At 37.7% G+C, this 23,751-nt stretch overlaps 1 protein-coding gene and 1 pseudogene across 2 annotated transcripts in view; one reads left to right on the top strand and one right to left on the bottom strand.

Moving 5' to 3' along the window:
- LOC139437432 (septin-14-like) overlaps positions 1-1,796 on the bottom strand; it is a 158,944-nt pseudogene extending 157,148 nt beyond the window's left edge.
- A 21,743-nt stretch (positions 1,797-23,539) lies between these two features.
- LOC139437447 (septin-14-like) overlaps positions 23,540-23,751 on the top strand; it is a 104,543-nt gene continuing 104,331 nt past the window's right edge. For both annotated transcript variants that reach the window (XR_011647249.1, XM_071211480.1), the window contains exon 1: positions 23,540-23,605. Coding sequence is in view for 1 of the 2 variants with exons in the window: in XM_071211480.1 (XP_071067581.1) it covers positions 23,566-23,605 (40 nt within the window). In the remaining variant the exon portion in view is untranslated. The remainder of the gene's footprint in view (positions 23,606-23,751) is intronic.

Below are 23,751 nucleotides of genomic sequence, written 5' to 3'. Positions count from 1 at the left end.
GCCTGCCCTTGCATCCAGAGTCTTCCCTGATAGGACAGCAGCCAGGATTATGAAAACTTCATGTTTCACACCTTTGTTTGTACCAGACAAACATTCATAGAGGCAGTTTGGTATAAGAAAGCAGGCTTTAGTGATTTTTAAAGAAAGAAACCAGCGACAAAACAAAACAATAAAGAAACAAAAAACCCTGAAGTGAGTTAATCTGGGAGAATACACACAAACATACATACACACACACACATATTCATTTTTTTAAAAATTTATTTATTTATTTATTTCTCTCCCCTTCTCCTCCCCACCCTTGTTGTCTGTCTCTGTGTCTTTTTGCTGCATCTTCTTGTCCACTTCTGTTGTTGTCAGCGGCACGGGAATCTGTGTTTCTTTTTGCTGCGTCATCTTGTGTCATTTCTCCGTGTGGGTGGTGTCATTCCCGGGCAGGCTGCACTTTCTTTCACGCTGGGGGTTGAACCGCGGACCTCCCATGAGGTAGACGGATGCCCTAACCACCGGGCCAAGTCTGCCACCCACACATATATTCTTGATTCAGAAATTCAAAAACTGGTTTTCTTAGTAAAAGGAAAAAATACTTTACCAAAATATATGCTTAACATTAGACCTTAACCTCCTTCTTTTATATTATATAAGTATATAATGAATTCAATTTCAAAAATATGGGTAAATGACCATAAGCAGAATTACCAATCACAGAAAAAAATTAGCTAAATTTTCATTAAAATACTATTTAGAAATTAAACATTTAATGTGTTTTTTTAAACTGCATCTCATTGTTCAAACTGATAATTTTTAAATTTAATTTCTCTGAAAGTTAGCTAAGGTTGAAATAAAACAAAAGCTTTAAAGATTAACAGAAAAATGTAATTAGCATATGTGGCCCTATTATAGAATAACAGGTACATGTATGCAAATAACTTCAAGATATATCATTATCTCAAAATAAACATTAAATTTTGAAACATTGATGGGTTTACAAACCACACCTTATTGTCAGTGCTTTCCATGGTTAATAGATCAAGTGACTTCAGAGAACGTCCTGTGGGTGAAATTAAGTAGAGACACAGGTGGATGTGAGAAATGTAGTACTTAAGGAAAGAACGTTTAATCTTCAGTTCTTCTTGAAGAGAGGCCTCAAACTGAGCATCTGTGTAGTCCACTATGGGTCAGTAGCTGAAAGATGATTACTTAAACCTTTAGCATAAAAGAAAAACAAAATCTGAAATCTGAATTTTCACCATTAAATAGTTATTAGGTTGGTGCAAAAGGAATTGTGGCTTCACGGTGAAATGTAAATCAATGTAACTAGGCTCCAACACATCTTTATTAATCAAAATAGGAGCCATTACAATCAACCCATTTTTGCCAATGAGAAATAAATTTGTTTATTCCTATAGCGTAAAAATCCATGCTTCTGGATTCAACAAACTCCTGGGAAGCATACTCTGCATCCTGCTGGCTGTGGAGGCGTTTTCCCTGCAAAAGGTGTCGAGATGCTTGAAGAAGTGGTAGTCCGTTGGTGAAAAGTCAGGTGAATACAACAAATGAGGCAAAACTTTGTAGCCCAATTTCTTCAGCTTTTGAAGCATTAGTTGTGTGACACGCGGTCGGGTGTTAGGGAGAAGATTTCGATCCTTTCTATTGACCAAGGCCGGCTGCAGGCATTGCAGTTTTTGGTGCATCTCACCAACTTGCTGAGCATACTTCTCAGATAGAATGGTTTCACCAGGATTCAGAAAACTGTAGTGGATCAGACCAGCAGCAGACCACCAAAGAGTGACCATGACCTTTTCTTGCTGTGTGTTTGGCTTTGGGTAGTGCTTTGGCACTTCTTGCTCCAGCCACAGAGCTGGTTATCACCGGTTGTCATATAAAATCCACTTTTCATTGCACATCACAATCTGATTGAGAAATGGTTCATTGTTGTTGTCTAGAATAAGAGAAGATGACACTTCAAAAACCATTTTTTAATTTTCGGTCAGCTCATGAGGCACCCACTTATCGAGCTTTTTCACCTTTCCAATTTGCTTCAAATGCTGAATGACCACAGAATGGTCAATGTTGATTTTTTTGGCAACTTCTCATGTAGTTGTGAGAAGATCAGCTTTGATGATCGCTCTCAGTTGGTTGTTATCAGCTTCCGATTGCCAGCCACTACGCTCATCTTCAAGGCTCTTGTCTCCTTTGTAAAACTTCTTGAACCACCACTGCACTGTACATTCGATAGCAGCTCCTGGTCAAATGTGCTGTTGATGTTAAGAGTTGTCTATGCAGCTTTATGATCCATTTTGTACTCAAATTTCAAAAATCACTTGAATTGGCTTGTTGTCTAACATCATTTCCATAATCTAAAATAAATATTAACTAAACAGCAAGTAATAAGTTATTAGCAAAAAAACCATAAAGCAAGAAATGCACATTGAAATGATGTGTAACATAACCACATTGATTTAAGAGTATATCCCGTTATCAAATGGCAAATTTCAACATGCAAAACCTCAGTTACTTTTGCACCAACTCATTAATGTGTCTGAACAGTTTGCTATAGTGAGAAAAGATAAAGTGCATAACATGCCATACAAAGATATAACAATTCAAAACCAACAATAAGACCTGTGCTTTACATCATTTATAGAAATGTCAAGACAATCTATCAATTCCATGCAATCCTAATCAGAAACCCAATTTTATATGCATTTGTATGTAAAAGTGCAAAGGAACCCAAATGCCCAAGTGATGTTAAAGAAAACGAAGTAAGATATACTCTTCAAGTGTCAGGACTTGTTATGAACCTAAAATAATTAATGCAGTATGGAAACAGCATAGGGATAAAAAGACCAAACTACACAGGAATTTTTTTTTTGCAGTGAAAATGTGGTAGAACTTTTCTATGTCATGAGAGAGATACACAATTCTAGGCATTTTTAAAAGATTTATTTCGACACACACACACCGTTGTCTGCTTTCTGTGTCCATTTGCTGTGAGTTCTTCTGTGTCTGCTTATATTCTCATTATGCAGCTAGGGGAAGCAATTCTAGGACCTTCTGGGGTGGGAGAGAGGTGATCATTCTCTTGCACCACCTCAGCTCCCTGCTCTGCTATATCTCTTATTGTCCCTCCTCTGTGTCTCTTTTTGTTGTGTCATCTTGTTTAGGCAGCTCTCCGTATGGGACAGCACTCTAGAGCAGGCAGTGCTCTGCAAGACCAGCACTCCGTGTAGGCCAGCACTCCACACAGTCCAGCTTGCCTTCACTTGGAGGCCCTGGGCATCGAACCCTGGATGTCCAATATGGTAGATGGGAGCCCAATTGCTTGATCCATATCTGCTTCCCAATTCTACGCATTTTTCAAAACTCATAGCTATGTACACTAAAAATCATGAATTTTACTGTACATAAAATTTTAAAGATGGTAACCTAAATAAATAAATGAAATAAACCTGTGGCAGGTGAATTATGTCCCCAATGAAAGACATGTTCTTAATCTTAATCTACATTCCCATGGGTGTGAATTCATGTGTAAATAGGATGATATTTTTATTTAAGGGGTGGTCCCAGGCAATCAGGGTGGGCCTTAACTCATTCCTGGGGTCCTCTATTAGACTTACCAGAAGAAATTTGTACACAGCCAGAGAAGGTCACACAGGAGTAGGGGCAAGTCAGCAGAAACTGGGATCCCAGACACAGGTAGACAGATGACCACGCAACAGGAGGCAGAGATGCAAGCCAAGGGACCCCAAGAATTGCAACTAGCCAGCACCAGACTGGAACAGAATTTTGGGGAGAAAGCATGGCCTTCCTGAGCCATTCTTTCTTCATTCCACCCCATCTCTGTCCCTCTGAGTCCAGGATGGCAGATTTTCTGCTGAGATAACATTTTTGAAAATCTTGTCAGTCTTCTGTGCAATTTTGGGGTGTCCAAGTGATTAGATGGAAGGGTCCTCCACAGGTATTTCTTTGATAATTGCATCTCACTTCCAGCTTTCTGTTGAAATGTTTGATTGGATCCACAAGTCACACACCTAATCTTTTTAGCAAATGGTTGTCCAGCTATACCCACGGCCATGGTTCCAGAGCAAACTATGTGCCTAGGCTGAGAATTTTCCAAATAAATTCTTGGCTCCTTTTTGCTTAGCAGTTCATTCATCAATGTATCTCTTTCCTGTCACATTTTATCACAAGTAGCAAGGAGAAACCAGGCTGCACCTTCCACATTTTATTTGGAAATATCCTTAAGTAAACATCTATGCTTATCACTTACAAATTCTGCCTTCCATCCAACATCAGAACACAGTTCTTCCAGGTCTCTGCCACTTTACGGCATAGATCACCTTTCCTTCAATTTTCAATAACACATTGAGCATTTCCTTTAGTTCTCACAATTAACAACCTTTTTTTTATTTTTAGATTTTATTATTTTATTTATTTCTCTCCCCTTCCCCCCGCATCCCGGTTGTCTGTTCTCTGTGTCTAATTGCTATGCCTTCTTTGTCCGCTTCTGTTGTCGTCAGCGGCATAGGAATCTGTGTTTCTTTTCATTGCATCATCTTGTTGTGTCAGCTCTCCGTGTGTGCGGCGCCATTCCTGGGCAGGCTGCACTTTATTTCGCGCTGGGCGGCTCTCCTTACGGGGCGCAATCCTTGTGTGTGAGGTTCCCCTACGCAGGCGACACCCATGCATGGCACGGCACTCCTTGCGCATATCAGCACTGCACGTGGGCCAGCTGCACACGGGTCAAGGAGGCCCAGGGTTTGAACCGCGGACCTCCCATGTGGTAGACAGACGCCCTAACCACTGGGCCAAGTCCGCCGCCTTAACAACCTTAATATTCCTCTTTCTAGCAGAATTCTGTTCATGATGATCTACATATTCTCTAAGACAATATAATCTTTGTCTACAGGTCCCTTTATTTCTTTCTGAGCCCCCAACATAATCACCTTTCATATCCGTATTTCTACCAACAGTCTCTTCATGGCAATACAGCCATTTTTTATCAAGCATCTCAAAGATCTTCCAGCTTTTACCCATTACCCAATTCCAAAGTCACTTCCACATGTAGGTATTTGGTACAGCAGGACCCCACTTCCTGGTACCAAAAAATTGCCTTATTTTGCTTGGGCTTCTTTTGCAAAGTTCTACAAAGTGGTAGATTAAAACAACAGAAATTTATTTTCTCACAGTTCTGGAGTCTGAAAATCCAAAATCAAGATGTGAGCAGGCCAGCCTTCTTTCAAAATCTATAGGGAAGAATCTGTTCATGTCTCTTCTAGCTTCTGCTAGTATGTTGACATTCCAGGCATTTGAAAATTCTGCCGTAAGTATAGGCAGGTTTGCCCCTGCAAATTCTGAGATATTTGACAAAATTATGTCTTTTAACTTTTCTCTAGATTTTTTTATTCTGACATTTGCATATAAGATAGGAAGAAAAATGTGTTAGAATTTAAAAGAAACACTGGGGCATATGCTAAAAAGAAGAAACATCAACTCATATTTCAAACCTATCCCCTATATTTCAGCTAACAGCAATTGATCCAGTTTGGACCTAGTCTAACAAGCACATAAAGAAATAAAGAATGAAGGATCTATTTGAAGGCATAAAATTTCATGGCATCCACATTTTTCTGTTTATGAGCTAGAGTGCTTGATGGATGAATGTCAAAGGGAAAGCAAAGAAGAAGGAAATATTAGCAAGTAAAATAGCACTAATACAATTATTTATGTGGTGATGCAAAAGATTGATAATTCACTTTAAAAATTCTCTCTTCTTCATTAAGAGGGATAAGACTGTTCAATTTGGGGAGAAATCTGAACAACCATCTCTCCTGCAGTTTTCTTGTTCTTATGCATTTCTAGAAGAGAAGTGCTGAATGATGTGAAAATTACCCAAGGAATTGTGGGAAAAAATACCCCCTAAGTACTGGATGGGGTATAAATTATATATATATTAAATATAAAATGACACTTTATATATATTAAATATAAAATGACACTAAAGCCATTGTGGTCCAAGTAGTGAGAGTTCTAGAGTCAAAAGAAGGTTCAGCTTTCCAGATTCCCAAATCTTACTGCTGTCCACAGAATGGAAAAATGTAGGGCTCAAAAGACCTGGTGTACAAAAAGGCTCAAAAGCCAAATTACGATTAACAGCAGCAAAACTCTTACCAAGTCCTGATGTTTGACATTTTCATGTATCTTAGATTCTGATGTAACATGCACAGTTTGACTTACATCATGCAGTTCACTAAGTCCTGAAAGTGTTGTGATGTTAACATCCTAAGACAAACCATGTTGAGATCAGTAACATTTAATCATTACATTTACTTGTAAGTTTAGACTGGTGCACTAAGGCACTAAGGTTCTGTTTACTTATCCCTTACACAAGCACAAATCTACTTATCTCTCATAATGGAAAAGTGGGTCAATTTAAAATAAAAATACTTAAAGCTTCAGTTGCCATAAATCATTTACTTCTAAACTCCAATTGCCATAATGAGATCCAGAGCCACAAATCGTTTTAAAAAGCTGTGGCAAAATAAGTGTAAAAGACAACCAGCAAGATGGCAATGGAATAAGGAGCTCCTAGAATCAGCTCCTGCTACAGGGCAGTTAGCAAACACCCAGAGCTCTCTGGAGCTAGCTGGAGCACCTGTTTCAGGGCTCCAGGAGCCCAGAAGAGCATCCTGCAACATCCTTGAAGGAGTGGAATGAGGAGACTGCCCAGATGCAGAGACGATTCATAATTAGAGGTTCCACGCCACAGAGGGCGGTGCCCATCCTCCACTGGAGCCACATGCCGCCTCGGGAGCTGTTTCATGGCTGGAATTGGAAGCTCCACTTCCCAAAACAGGGGAGGAAGTTTCAGCTATTGATGAGGACATTCAGTGGGTTACAGTAAAATCCTGAGAACAGCTAAAGCTTGAGCCTGTCTAAGTCAGAAAGAGGCTGGGAGCTGCCATCTTAACTCCAAGTCTGGCAAGAGGGAAGTAGGGCAGTTTGAGGATCCCAGTGCTGGTGGGGACCAGCTTCTTCCCATCCAGATCATATTATGGTCTAGCCTAGGCCTCTGTGCCACCTCCAGCAGGGAGGAAGCTGTGAGGACCTGCGCCAGCCTCTCTGGGAAATTACCCACCAAGCCACGGAGGCCAGTGATTGTCCTGCTCTGGCTGCACTAGCAGTCCCAGGAGCTGTTCTGTGACAGGAATTGGAAGCTCCATCTCCCAGAAACAGGGGAGGAGGAGACGGTTGGCTGCCGATTTCCACTACTGAATGGAAGACTTGTCTGGCTAAGAGATAACCCTGGAAACAGGAAGGTGTGAACCAGCCCAAATCAGAAAGAGGCCAGTAGCCACCAATCTGACTCTGCCCCCAGCCTGAGGGGAAGCCAGGCTGCCTGAAACTCTCAGTGTCAGCAGGAACCGGTTTCTTTCACACAGATCAGCCTACAGACCTAGCCTAGGCTTCAGCCCCCCCTCTGGTGGGGAGGAGGCTGAGGAGCCCTGCACCAACCTAGATAGGTAACTGCAGGTAACTTTGGCTGGCAAAGGCTGAAAATCAGAAGTCCGCCAGGGCAACTGCAGTCATCTTGAACCTGCACTGCATAGATTGCTGCCTACACCTGCAGCTCCATCCCTGCCCCAGGCACAGGAGAAAGAGATGTGAAGCTTCCTCAGTCTCTCCGGGCAACTACAGTCTAGGCCTGCACGTGGATTATTTCACATAGCTGTGACAATGTCTCTACCCCTGGCAAAGGAGAAAGTTGGCAGAAGCTTCACTGGTCCCTGGTGCAATGAGGGCAGCTTGAGCCTCCACAGCTTACAACACTAGCTACATGTTTGGCTCCTACTGCATAACCAGCAAGGGAGAAATGATAGGAAGCCTTAAACTAAAGAGAAAAACTGCACCCAGAATAAATACTCTAGTAAACCAGATGCAAAGACACCAACAAAAAGTTACACTCCACACCAAGAAACAGGAAGCTATGGCCCAGTTAAAGGAACAAGATCAGCCTCCAGATGACATAAAAGAGTTGAGACAACTAATTATCGATGTTCAACAGATCTTCTAAATAAATTCAATGAGATGGCTAAAGAGGTTAAGGATATTAAGAAGACAGTGGATGAGCTCAAAGAAGAATTTGAAAGTATGCATAGGAAAATAGCCGATCTTATGGGAATGAAAGGTACAGTCAACGAAATTTAAAAAACATTGGAATCATATAATAGCAGATTTGAGGAGGCAAAGAAAGGATTGGTGAGTTTGAAGAAATGGCCTCAAAGTGAACATACAAAAGAAGAGATGAAGAAAAGAATGGAAAAAATGAACAAGGTCTCAGGGAACTAAATGACAGCAAAAGGCATGCAAACATATGTGTCGTGGGTGTCCCAGAAGGAAAAGAGAAGGGAAAAGGGGCAGAAGGAATATTGTTATTATGTTAGAAATAATGTTAGAAAATTTCCCAACCTTATTGAAGGACATAGATATCCTTGTCCAAGAAGCACAACATACTCCCATCTGAAAAAATCCAAATAGACCAACTCTAAGACACATGCCCATCAGAATATCAAAGGCCAAAGACAAAGAGAGAATTCTGAGAGCAGCAACAGAAAAGCAATGCATAACATATATGGGGTATCCAATAAGATTAAGTGCTGATTTCTCTCCAGAAACCATGGAGACAAAGATATATTTAAGATACTACAAGAGAAAAACTTCTAACCAAGAATCTTATATTCGGCAAGACTATTTTTCAAAAATGAGAGTGAAATTAGAATATTCACAGATAAACGGAAACTGAGAGAATTTCTAAGCAAGAGACCAGATTTTCAGGAAATACTAAAGGGTGTGCTAGAGCCTGAAAATAAAAGACAGGAAAGAGTTCTGGAAGAGAGTCTAGAAATGAAGATTATATCGATTAAAATAACTAAAAGTGTCAAAAGAGTGGTGAAAAGAAAATATGGCAGATAAAACTCAAATCGTCAGGAATAAACTTAATCAATGTTGTAAAGCACTTGAATTCAGAAAACTGAAACTCAATGTAAAAACAAGTCAAAAAAGCCCTAAATAACTGGAAGAACATTCCATGCTCATGGACTGGAAGACTAAATATCATTAAGATGTCAATTCTACTCAAATTGATATAACACAGATTTAATGCAATCCTGATAAAAATTCCACCAGCATTAAAGAAAAAATTGAAAACATGATCATTACATTTATTTGGAAGGGTAAGGAGTCCTGAATAGCCAGAAACATCATAAAAAAGGAAAAGTGAATCCTCATCTCCAGACTCTAAATCATAATAACTATCTATAGTGGTAAAAAACAACATGGTACTAGCCTAAAGACAGACACAATAGACCAATGGAACCTAATTTATGGTTCAGAAACAGACCCTCACAGGTATGGTCAAGTGATTTTTGACTGGCCTGTCAAACTCACAAATGGGCAGAACAACCCATTCAACAAATGGTGCTGAAAAAATTGGACATCCATAGCTGAAAGAAGGAAAGAGGACCTCTATCTCACACCTTATCCAAAAGTTATCTCAAAATGGATCAAAAAACTAAAAATAAAAGCAAAAACCATAAAACTTCCAGAAGAAATTATTGGAAAATATCTTTAAGACCCGGTAGTAGGTGGTGGATTCTTAAAGGAGATAAGAGAAGGACTGAGTGGACTAGTGATGTTTAATGTGCGTAGAAGTGTTAAATAGCTTTACTGTAAAATTGTGGAAATGTATAGTGTGGATGGCAACACCCAGTATGTAACAGTTAGCTTATAAATGGGGATGTGACTGAAAATGGTAGTCTAGTTATGTAAATACCAGTTGATAGAATGCTTGAGAATAATCTAGGAACTGGATAGCACAGTAAACCAAGAGGTGGGTGACAATTGTGACTGATGGTACAGATGCAAGAATGTCCTTTGTTAGCCAGAACAAATGTATATCACCACTGCAGGGTGTTGGCAATGTGGAGAAGCATGGGAAAAATACAGGTGGAGTGACCTAAGGACTGTGGTTAGTAGTAACATTATAATACTCTTGCATCTATGAAAAAAGTGTACTGTGTTGATACTGAGTCAGTATAGAAAATGTGAGCCAAATGTATGCTATGGACATGGTAACAATTAGATGATGTTATTTTATCTATAGCAAATGACACACCTCATTATGGAGTGTTGATGGAGGGGTGTTGTTTGGGAATTCTGAATATGTGCATGATTGTTTTATAAGTTTACCACTTCTGTCTTTAAAAATATATTTAAAAAATAATAATAGGATGGGTTGGGGGGAAAGCACACCAAATGTAAGATAAGGACGATGATTAGTAGTAAGATTTTGACAGTGTTCTTTCATAGTTTATAACAAACATCTCATGACAATGCAAGGTGTTGGTGGAGGGTTGATGTACGGGACCCCTGTATGATGTTATGCACGTTTGCTTTGTAAGTTCACTTTGTAAGTTGCTTTGTAACTTTTATTATACACTTAATTGTTTATGTATGTTCATATATAAATGATATAAAGATAATAACAATTGATTGGTTAGAGGAAAACTACTTTGTTTAGTAGTAATATTTTGACAATGCTCTTCAATCATTAGTTAAAAAGGTTTAAAAACAATGCAAGTTATTGGTGGTAGGGTAAGATGTTATATATGTTCGTTTGATGTTACATATGTTTGTTTTGTAAGTTCACAACTATAATACACTTATTGTTTATGTATGTTTATGTATGAGTGGTATATTTCAATAAATTAAAAAATATATATATATGCAAAATCTTTGGTCTAAGATATACCTTTTTCCCTAACCAGAAAGTATTGAAGAAATCTTACTCAATTGGGTAACTTTGAATTAGCAAACAATTCCAACAACCCAGGTCTAATGGTTTTCCCAGACCACTGAAATCAGGGGTCACCCAAACATTAAATGAATTGGACACTGCATAAGAAAATGCACAAACAACAAAAGAAATGTTGGCCAACATCTTCCAGAAAGGATAAAAGTGCTTCCAAACCTCCAGTCAGCCCCTGAAGAGATAATTGAATTATGACTCAATAAAATTCAGCCTGGACCAAACTTAACCCTTGCAAAGGGTCATCTGGAACATATTTTCTCATTCAAATATTGTAAATGGCAATCAGATGCTGAGGCCAGCCCAAAAAACTTGCTGAGATATTGGAATATTTTTCTATATCTAACTACCATTTATGATAATACTGCTTTTGGAAAATGCATCCAGAGGCAATGGGAAAGTGATGTATATATCTCTAATGTCACAGCCTCACTCAGAAGGCAATGAGCTTCCTTTCCCCCCATGTCATTCTAAGCAGAAGACAAGGGAGAGCAGGAGGAGACATGGGCAGGCAGCTGAGAGCAAGGACAAGGGCTTCAACAGCCAAGAGCTGAGCTAGAGGAGAAGGCTCAGGAAAAAGACAGCAGATACCTGTGTAAATAAGAACTGAGGTTGGATGTTTGAAAGGAGAGAAACAGAGAGGGAAATAGGAAACACTTTTCCCTTCTCCCTATCCATTCACATTTGTATTCTGAACTTTACCTTCTGATTTCCAAGGAATTTTCCAATCAATATACAAGGAGGAAAATTCATTTACTATGTTAGGTCCATTTCAATAAATAAAATAGGGAAAGTGTCTTCAACTTTAGAAAGATTTATATCCATAGCTTCTGGGCATTTTTTTTTTATTGACTTTGTAATAATATTACATTAAAAATATATATGTGAGGTCCCATTCAACCCCACCCCCCACCCCCCCTCTCCCCCTCCCAACAACACTCGTTCCCATCATCATGACACATCCATTGGACTTGGTAAGTACATCTTTGGGCACCTCTGCACCTCATAGACAATGGTTCACATCATGGCCCATACTCTCCTCCATTCCATCCAGGGGGCCCTGTGAGGATTTACAATGTCCGGTGATTACCTCTGAAGCACCATCCAGGGCAGCTCCACGTGCTTCTGGGCATTTTTAACTGCTAAGTTGCAGTCACTTGCAAAGCTCATTTTATGCAAAATAATTAGTTCCAAATGATGTTTTCTTCTTTTCTTTAAAGATTTATTTATTTAATTAATTTCTCCCCCCTCCCCACCCCAGTTGTCTGTTGTCTGTGTCTAGTCACTGGGTGTTCTTCTTTGTCCGCTTCTGTTGTTGTCAACGGCACGGGAATCTGTGTTCCTTTTTGTTGCATGATCTTGTTGTGTCAGCTCTCCGTGTGCGCGGCACCATTCCTGGGCAGGCTGAACTTTCTTTTGCACTGGGAGGCTTTCCTTACGGGGTGCACTCCTTGCGCATGGGGTTCCAAATCTGCTTCCTCCCAAATGATGTTTTAAATCTCAGGCTTTAGGCCAAATGTATTAAGGTCTTACTCTCTCTTCCATTATTAACATGTTCAAAAGTACCTAAATTTTACACAAGTCCAAAGTCCCCTCATTTGGTTGAATGTGCAAGAAAGATGAGAGAATGAGAAAGAACATGATCAGAAGATACCACTTTTACCTGGAGTCTGAAGTCATTTCAGTCCTTAAGGGTGACTTATGAATGTCAACTAACTGTGTCCTAGTATCACGTTCAGGTATTATCCTGCTGTTTTTTTTTTTTTAATAAATACTATGAATGTTTGCTTTGTGAAGTGATTTCTTATTTTTCCCATTGGTCAAAAACAGATCCTTTTAGGTGACTACAAGAATAGGTGAGGTGGGGGGTATATGGGGACCTCTTATATTTTTTTAATGTAACGATTTTTAAAAAGAGAAAAAAAGAATAGATACATGTGATACACAAGTCCCCTACATTAAGGTTGTTGCCATGTTTGCAGTCTAACAAAGACTATCCCATTAAATATCCATGGTCAAAGTCTTAGAATGCATGTCTGACTAGTTCTTTAAGCTAGATTTCTATAAGTGGACTTGTAGTGAATATAAAGATAGGAAATTTTTAGGGTCTCAGATACATATTATGAAACTGGTTTTCAGGATGGTTGTAAGAATTCACAATTCTAAAACTGTATGAAAGTGACTGATACATAATATTTACTTTTTGATATAAAGAATTTGAACATTGACGTTTTCTCATTGAGATTATACAGTTCTCTTATTCCTTGGGTTCTTTCCTAAGACAATTATTTTACAAGGTGGGCTTCAATTTTAAGCATTAATTTGTATGTACATTATTAATCTAAAAGAAAATAAAAGAACCATGACTATAAAAGTGCCGCTTTTTTATAACTCGCAACTTGCCTACAAGTTAATTTACTGTGCTTACAGGTAGAATAACTTTCCAGAATAAAATAGCAATTGAAATAATTCCTAATGAGTGAGCAGTGTTGACAGAAAATCCATAAAATTCAGGTCCAGATAGGAAAATGTAAGGCAGAATATCAAGTAGCCGAAACTATAATAGTTGAACTAGTGAGACGTCTTAAAGAAATATGGAATATAGCAAATACGATGAATCATCAATAGGTAGTTTAAACCGAACTCTAAGGAATAACCATGCCCTTTAAAACTGTCCAATGGAAGGAGCTACTCAAGAAAAACTTGAAGTTGTCAGCTTCAGGATTTTTTTGTATCGTCTCAGTGTTGTTATATATGGCAAATTTGGGAGTCGTTTAGTAGGAAATTGCTTCTAGTTTACTATGGGCCCTACCTGATCCTGTGTCTAACACTGTAGTGGGATCTGCCTGAAAGATGTTTTTGTGGGTAAGTTGATTTTTACCATGCATAAAACCAATTTTAAAAACAATGGAGTGATGACTTGATTTATAAGTAATCAACTTTTAAGGCAGTAAATAGAACCAATATGCTGATATTAAGAGAATACTAATAACGTGCAATTTCCCCAAGATTCTTGATTTTGATTCTATTACACTCTTATGTGAATGAAGACAAAGATTTCCGTGGAGTCAGTTCAGACTACTCTTGATAACTGCTCTACATAAATTGCTCTGGATTTAACTCTATTGTCGTTAAAGCTAGATACCTTAATTCCAACTGTTTCTTTGAAAACAGGTCTTTAGATGAAGATATTCATTCAAGAGAATATGACTTAGCAATGGATAGGAATCATTTAGTGAACCATACACCTTGATGACTTAATCTCAAAAACACCATTCTAAGCAGAAGAAGCAAGACATAAAATACATATGACATTGTTCCTTTTATATAAAATTTTTAACAGGCAAAATTTACCTGCAGTGAAGCTAAGATTATCTGGGAAGGGGCATAGTGGCACCTTCTGAGATGATGATAGTGTGCTATGACTTCAAAGAGTTTTGCATTCCACTGGCATGTGTATTTGGCAAACACTAGTACATGTGCACTTGAGGTATGTGTGTTTCATTCTTGTAAATGGCTCATCAAGAGGAAATGGATAGATGACATTATGCTCATTAACAAAGTAAAATCGCCATGAGAGGGAACAAGTGAATCATCATAACTACTGCAGGGTCACAAAAGGGAAGCAATGTGTGATATATGATGACCTGGCAGTTCATCATGAACTCTCCACATCTAGTAAATTTTTCCAGCCCCTCAAAAATATCATGTACTGAATTGAATTATTTCAAACATTTTTCAAGTCTTGATTTAAAAGCCTTGTGTTCTCATTATAATTGTATTTAAAAAGAACAGGCAATCTGTAAACAGTATTGAGCTCTATTTAAGGATTGTCATAGTATTAGGGGGAAGTGTACTGATGTCTAAATTTAGTTTGAACTGCACCAAAAATAAGAGGGAAAGTGAGGGAGAGAGAGAGGGAGGGAAGGAGGGAAGGAGCAGAGGCAGGTTGATGGGTGATGGGTGGGTGGATGGGCGGATGGATGGACAGACAGATCTGTGATTAAGCAAGTACATAAAATGTTAAAAATTCAGCCTCACTATTTGAACATGTTGATGAAGAGGTAGGCAAATCCAAAATACCATGTAAATGACCGTTCTTTTGAACAAGAAGCATGGAGTTTCTACAAGGGACTGCTATTAATAGGCTAGATGTTTGAACAATTTAAAGCACAAACCTAATTGTAATTTTATTCCAAAACAATTTTTTTCAAAGAATTACAAACTTCAAATGATGCTGGAATAATCCCACAGAGGGGCTACTTCTTGGGTTTATTTCTTAATTGGTTTACATTCAATAGTCAAGGATGCAGAGTTTTATTTTAAATTTTGGGGGCATTTAAGCCATTAAGAAATCGGAAATCCCCATCACAAGATCATTACTAAGAGGTGAGAGCAAGAGTCTGCCTCGCAGAGTGTTTCTCCTGCCTTCTCCTCCAAATTGATCAGTTCTTGCATTAGCTGCCTTTTGTTCCTCAAATCTGAACTTCTGAGGCATTACTGTCACAGAAATTACCTTTCTCTTTTGTGTTAATGATTTACAATTACTGAAGGTATCTTTTCCCACCTTTCTCACCAATACAACCAAAGACACTTAACTTAGGCTTGAATTTACCGTAGCAGTTTTGTGCTCTGGTTGTGAAAGCTCTTAAATTATCTATTACCATCAAACAAAATTATGAACATCTATATTTATAATATTGAGGCCCTGGACTTGCCCATGGACTTTTAAATGTACTTTCAGAAACCTAAAATAAAATCAATCTATCCAAAACTGATTTATTGATATTCTTTATATATTACAGAACTTGACAGAGTATCCTATGATTGGTAAGATATTGCCTTTCAACAGAAATAAAATATATTTTGGAATTTGCAGACTGTTATTCTCTACAAAGTTTAATTTTTAAGATGTAGATGCATGAGGACACGAGTGATCAGACTGTAGAACTAGTAAAAAAGGTATGAATAAATTTCAACCTCAAATATATAATATGTTCATGTGTAAAAAGGAATTATCTACATATTTCTTTAAAAGGTGCTGTGCACACGCATGCAAAAAAAATAGATACCCACAAAAACACACAAATTCAGCCTTTAAAGTATGGTACCAAGAAACAGACTATATATATTTTTTTCACCTTTTAATTTTTTTGGCTTTTTTTTCAATTGAAGTATATCATTCATACATGAACACACATAAACAAAAAGTGTATAGTAAAAATTGTGAACTTACAAAATAAACATACCTAACATCACACAGGGGTCTCATACATCACCCCTCCACCAACTCTTTGCACTGGTATGAAACATTTGTTACAAACTATACAAGAGCATCATCAAAATATTACTACCAATTATATTCCTTATCTTACATTTGGTGTATTTTGCCCCCAACCAGTACTTTTTTTTCTTTTAGGGAGTCTCTGTGAAAAAAAGCAAATCCACTTACAAGTACACCTAGGTTTATGAAAATGGGGCATTGACTAAGAAGGATTTATTGGAACAAGGGGACATGCATGAATGACAGGTAGAAGGACAAATTTCATTGTTCTACAGTTTTGAGAAAAGAGCTCTCATTTTGACTTTCTGGCACACAGTTTAATAAGAAATGAAATTGTTAATGAGTTAGAATACCTCACCCTACTGCTGACATTTTATTTACTTATGATATGGTGCAAGTGTAAGAGAGCTTGAGAAGAAGAAAAAAACTGACATCTCCAAACCTAAATTCTGATAAAAAACTTTCAAAGAGCGCTGATGGGGACAACATGGTTTCTGCCACAGACTAGGGGGAGCCGGCTGTTGGAGGGAACTGTGGAGCCATAGTCAAAGGCTGTGGAGCTGCCATGGCTGCAAAAGACCCCACAGCTGTAGATTGAACAAGCTTGTTAGATATAACTCAACTGAGTATCAAAAGACTTGTTGAATCTGCTAGAAATTTTAGCCGACCTTTGGATTCTCACTATCCCCACTTGTAGCAGTTTTTATTGCTATGGAACATAGTCCGAAGCACAGATATAAAGTAAGAAAATCATTTTTGAGGTAAAGCAAAACCATCTGGTACTCTTTGGAATTGGTGGAGAAGCTGTACCCAGAGGCAGAGAAAATAAGAACCACTGTCCAGATTTACCTGGTCTTACTCCAGGCACTCAAGGAAATATGTCCTTATCAAGAATTGGAGACAAATTAAAGGCTCAGACAGCTCAGATACTATAGCCCAGAGTTAATAATGTGTTACAAAAGATTACAAGAAAAAGAAACGGGAAATTAAGGCCTATCTGAAGGAATGAGACAAAAAAACAAAACCATCAATGAAGAGGACAAGATGTTGGACATAGTAGGCAAAGATTTTTTTTAAATGATTCTAAGTATGTTCAAAGAGATAGTATAAAAAATAACTAAAGGATATCTAGAAAACAATGAACAATATGAGAATATCAGTAAAGAGATAAAAGATTTTCAAAGGAACCAATCAGAACTACTGGAGTTGAAGATCATAATAACTGAAACGAAAATTTCCCTGGAGGGTTTTAAGAGGAGATCAGAGCTGGAAGAAGAGATCTCAAAAACAGTGAGTGATATCAAAGACAAGACAGTTGAAATGATCGAGAGTGAGAAACAGAAAGATGAAAGAATTGAAAAAACAGAACAGAGCCTAAGAGACCTTTGGGATACCGTCAGACACGCCAATATATGCATTACGGGGATCCCAAAAGGAGAAGAAAGAGAGAAAAGGGCAGAAAGAATATTCAAAGAAATAATGGCAGAAAACTTCATACATTTTGTGAACAATATGATTATACAAATTCAAGAAGTTCAATACACCCCAAACAGGATAAAGTAGGAAATAGATCCAGACACACGATAGTCAAACTATTGAATGTTAAGAACAAGAGTCCTGTAAAGTCCTACTGAAAACTGAGTTATGTACAAGGGAGTCCTAATAAGATCAAGGGCCAGTTTCTCACCAAAAAGCATGGAGGACTGAAGGCAGAGGGATGAAATATTTAAAGTGCTGAAAGGAAACAATTGCCTAACAGGAATTTTATGTTCAGAGAGACTGTTTTTCAAACTTGAGGTAGATATTAAGACATTCCCAGATAAACAAAAGCTGAGGGAGTTCATCACCATGAGTCATGCCACACAAGCAATCCTAAAGGGAGTTTTTCTGACTGAAAGGAAAGGAAATTAGACAGTAATTAGAAATTGCATAAGAAATAAAGGCCTCTGGTAAAGGTAACCATCTGAGTAATTATAAATGCCGGCATTACTGTATTATATTTTGTGGTATATAACTCTCCTTTGTACTTCTTACAGAATCTAAAATGCATATGCATAAGAAGTTCTAATAAATCTGTGGTTTTTGACATACAAAAAAAGCATTGATATTTTGGAAAGCAATTTTGAAGGAAGGTATTTCTAAGAATGGCAGCCAGTGATTATCTAATTATAAAATTAATTGTCAGAGATGATAAGGCTTTGACTGTAAAAACTAAAGGATGGACAACAAATTCTCTCTAAAATGAGATTTTGTTTGACTTCCTTCTTAATAGGTCAACATTATACCAATGATTGCAAAATCAGATATAATATTTAAAAATGATTTATAGATGTTTCAGAGTAAGATAATGAGAGAATTGGGCAGCAATGTCATCGAAATACACCAGTTCTCAATAGGTGGTGAAACTACTGTTCAAACGAATGCATCAATGAATGTAAGGTTCTAACTGTTGAATATTAGTTATATTTTACACGTGGAAATGAAAATATAGTTTATAAATAACAATATTAGTAACATAGTGTCACCAAAAACAAGGTAATTTTTTTTCAAAGTCTAGAATGGGAAACGTTTTATTTTCCTAATATTGACAAAAATTTCACTGAGAATCAATTCCTTTTTAATGGCTTTTTTCAGATAGAGTTCATTCACCAAATGAATCCATTTAAAGTGTACAGTTCAATGGTTTTTAGTATATTCTCATATATGAGCAACCATCATCACAATTAATTTTACATTTTCATCATCTCAAAAAGAAACCCCATAGCTTTTAGCTATTCCACCTTTCTAGCCCTCTGCACTCCCATCAGTCCTAGGCAATGACTAATCTGTCTCTCTATAGATTTTCCTGTTCTTTACATTTAAGATGAATGAAATCATATTAGGTATTAGTTTTCTAGACTGCTAAAGTAAATTCCTTTCAAAGAGAAGACATAAACAATGGGAATTTAATGGCTCACAGATTTGAGGCCCAGAAAGTCCCAATCAAGTTGTCATCAAGGTGATGCTTTCTTCCTGAAGACCAGCATTCTGGGGCTGGCTGCCAGCCAGCCTGGGTCCTTGCCTCCTCTGTCACATTGCACGACACATGGCGGCCTCTCCTGGCTTCTGAATTCTCTTCTGGGTTCTGTTGACTCTCAGCTTCTTACTTCCATTTTTTTCTCTCTTTCTGTCTGAATTTCACTCTGCGTTTGAAGGTTCATACTCATGGGAATGGATGAAGTTTCACACATTTTTGTGAGATACATACAGCTTCAAACAACCACATGTAATGCATATTTTTTGTGACAGATTTCTTTCACTTACTGTATTTTCAAGGTTTATTCATATGGTCACATGTAAAAATACTTCATTCTTTACTGGCCAAATAATATTCCATGTATGGAGATGCCAAATATTGCTGATGCAATCATCAGTTCATAGACATTTCAGTTGTTTCTCTCTTTTGACTGTTATGAATAATGCTGTGATAAACATTCATGTGCATGTTTTTTGTGGACATGTTTTCATTTCTCTTGGGTATATGCCTACAAGTGGCATATCTGGGTCATATGGTAACTCTGGGTTAATTGTTTGAGGACCTGAGACAGTTTTACAAAACACCTGCATCATTATGAGAGTTCTGATTTCTTCATATCCTTGTCAACACTTGTCATTATGTGACATTTTGATTCTAGCCATCCTAGTGTGCATAAAATGATATCTCATTTTGGTTGGGATTTGCATTTTCATAACAAAATAATGATTTTGAGCATGTTTCCATGTGTCAATTTGCTATTTTTATATCTTTCTTGGAGAAGGATCTATTGAGATCCTTTCCCTATGTCTTTTTCATTGAATTTTTGGCTTTTTATTTCTGAGTTGTAAGAGTTATTTATATACTATGTGATATATACATATATATCTCATATATATCAGGTATGTTTTGAAAATCTTTTCTCTCATTCTGTAGATTGTCTTTTTCACTTTCTTAATCATGTCTGTAACAGTTTGATATGGGTATGAATTACAAAAACAGATATTGGATTATGTTTGTAATCTGGTCTGTACCTGGGCATGATTAAGTTATGATTAGGGTTTGATTGGGCCACATCATTAGGGTGTTGGGTCTCCACCCCTCGATGTGTGGGGACTCATGATAAAAGACATGGCAAAGGACAGAGTTGGAATGGTCTTTGATGCCGGAGTTTTGATGTTGGAATTTGATGCTGAAGCCTTAAACTGGAGCCCCAGGAAATAAGCTCACAGAGGAAAGACAAGCCAGCCTCAGGAAGAAAGACAAGGAAGTCCAGGAAGATGCAAGCCCTGGGAAGAAAGGAACCTTGATCCTAGAGATAAACAAGACCCTGGAAGGAAGGAACCCAGGACAACTGAACCCTCACAGTCATTGGCAGCCATCTTGCTCCAACATGTGAAAATAGACTGTGGTGAATGAAGTAACTTATGCTTTATGGCCTGGTATCTGTAAGCCCCTAATCCAAATAAATACCCTTTTGAAAACCTAACAATTTCTGGTATTTTGCATCAGCTCCCCTTTGGCAGATTAATACAGCATCCTTTGAAACACAAAAGTTTTACATTTTTATAAAGTCCAATTTATCTGATTTGTTGTTGTGTTTTGATGTCATACCTAAGAATCCATTTTCAAATCCAAAATCATGAAAATTCATTCTGATTTTCTTCTAAGTTTTATCATTTTAGTTCTTATGTTTAGGTTTTTGGTATATTTTGAGTTAATTTTTGTATATCATGTGTGCTAAAGATCCAATATCATTCTTTTGCATGGGGCTCTCCAGTTGTCTGAGCACCATTTGTTCAAAAGACTATTCTTTCCACCATTGAATGGTTTTGATCTATTGTTCTAGATTCTCAATTCTAGTCCAATGATATGGATGTCTGTCTTTGTACCTATACCATACCAGTCTGATTACAGTTGCTTTGTAGTTGGTTTTGAAATCAGAAAGTACAAGTCCTTCACCTTTTCCTTCTTTTTCAAGATTGTTTCAGCCATCCTGGATCTTTTGCAATTCCATATGAATTTTAGAATCAGCTTGTCAGTTTCTACAAAGAAGTCTGTTGACAGTCTAATAGGGATTCTGTTGAATGTGTAGATTAGTTTGGGGAGTATTGCCATCTTAAAACATATTAAGTCTCTGATTCATGGAGAGGGAATGTTTCCCAATTATTAAGATCTCTGAAAATTCCTTTTGACAATTTTACGTAGTTTTCAGAATATCAATTTTGCACTTCTGTCAAATTGATTTCTAAGTATTTTATTATTTTTATGCTATTGTAAGTAGAATTGCTTTCTTAATATTACTTTTGGATTGTTCGTTGTAAATGTATAGAAATACAACTGTGTGTGTGTCTGTGTGTATTGATCTTGTATCCTGCAACCATGCTGAATTCATTCATTAGTGCTAATAATTTTTCATGAATTCCTTAGAGTTTCCTATGAAAAACACCATGTCATCTGTGAATGGAGTTAATTTGACTTCTTTTCTTTCCCTCACCTACTTGCCCTGGCTAGAACATCAAGTGCAATGTTAAACAGAAATACTGAAAGTTAATATACTTGTTATTGTTTTTAATTTTAGGAGGAAAAGCATTCTGTCTTTTCACCATTAACTCTGATATTAGCTGTAGATTTTTTCTGGACATGTCTTTAATCAGGTTGAGGAAGTTCCCTTCTATTCCTAGTTTGTTGAGTGTTTTTTATCATGAAAGCATTTCAGATTTTGTCAAATGCTTTTTCTGCATTGATAGAGATGGTTATATGATTTTGTTTGTTTCTTCTTATTCTTTTTGTATAATATATTACATTAATGAACTTTTGATACTAAAGCAACCTTGCATTCCTGGAACAAACCCCACTTGGACATGGTATATAATTCTTTTTATATTTTGCTGTTAATTACTAAATATAAATATTTAATGCAATGTTTACTAATTTTAAACTTAGACATTTCCTTTATATCAACCCTCCTATTCAGGTAGATGAACCTGTTTAACTTCAGGCAGACCATGGCAGATCTTGCCTATTTCTGCTTCTGTATCCTATTCAAAGCTTTCTGCTTACCTAAGGTCTGCCTCCCTGCTTTGCTCATCATCTTCCCACATCCAGCTTGGGTTGCACCTCATTCTCCAGACTCCACCTGACTCTTAATGCTCTAAATTGCATTTAGATTTCACTGGGAGTTATATGGTACAGTTTTCACTCGATTCTAGAGTACACATCATTCCTTTCTTTTTATAGCAGGTGTTCAGCAAATATGTATTAAATGAGTTAGGTACTCTTACTTTCTTCACTTTATGGATTACGGAAATGAGGCACAAATTGGTTAAATACTTTGCACAGGGTCACACAGCTGGGACCCAACCTCAAGCCTGTCTGATTCCAAAACCACTCTGCTATACTACATACGTGTGCTTGGAGAAAAATCAGGCAGGGACTTTCCTTGTTTGTCTTTCTAATCCTAGTCTATTATAGCGCATATACATACTACAGGATCATTAAATATTTGTTGAATAAAAGAAGACTGATCCCAACATTTGTATTATAATATCTAGAGATAGTTTCAGAAACCAGACTTAGTAGGACATAAGGAAAAAATAGGAATAAAATGTGGCTCCCCTTACTGGTACTCCGCCATGGAACCACCGTGACCAGTAACGGAAGAAACCGCAGCATCGATCCTGAGAGAGTGGCCACGGCAGCCACCGCGGGCAGGAAAGGGAAGAGGAGACGCGACGTGGGGGCACCCCCGGGACCCAGAGGTGCCCCAAAGGATACCGCAGGGACAGACGCGGGACACCAATACATGCCACCACAACCCACCGAAAGTACCCGAGGAGAGTGCAAACCACAATCCATGTGGTGCAGCAGCGCTCCAAAATGCATTCAGCAAATAACGACCGTGCCACAGCGGTGAAAGAGGTTGTGGATGCTGCAGGAGCGGGTGGGGTGTACGTGGGGCTCCCATACTTTTTTTTATTTCTTTTTGTTTGTTTGTTTCATATTCCTTAAACATTACCTTTGTTTTTGAGGAGAAAGATAACAGAAGAGTAATGATATATCTACTAAAAATTTCTCCTCTTTATATTCCCCATAGCAGGATGCCTTGCTTTAAGCTCTGTTCAGTAGGTAATTTTCATGTGTGTGTATGGCCTGATATTAATGAGTGTAGAAATCAGTTAGCTCATAATCGCTGCCTAGTCATCTGTGAGGCAGAGCAGATGTCTTTTTGAGTACATTTCGTATGATATTCCTATTTCCTATTTCCATAACAGTAATAAGAATAACATAGTAAGCCGTATTGGTACTAAGGAATGCATTGATGCCATTGTTTCTTTCCAGAGACTTTTACCCTTTCCGGTGGTCGGGAGTATGGATGAAGTAAAAGTAGGAAAAAGCATGTTCAGAGGCTGCCAGTACCCCTGGGGAGTCTTACAAGGTACTGTGTGATGAATGTGAGCAGGCTCAGAAACAATTATAATAATATACCATGCTTGTCACCTCACAGTCTCAGAAAAGGACTTTAGCTTAAGTTAATTTTAGTAACTCTTGCTAAACTGCAAATTAAATTACTACTAGGAGCAC

This window comes from Dasypus novemcinctus, chromosome 23 (genome assembly GCF_030445035.2).
Source record: "Dasypus novemcinctus isolate mDasNov1 chromosome 23, mDasNov1.1.hap2, whole genome shotgun sequence".
In the NCBI taxonomy this organism is placed as follows: Eukaryota; Metazoa; Chordata; class Mammalia; order Cingulata; family Dasypodidae; genus Dasypus; species Dasypus novemcinctus.
The sequence above is the reverse complement of the archived record's forward strand: the minus strand, read 5'-3'. Positions and strand labels throughout refer to the sequence as shown.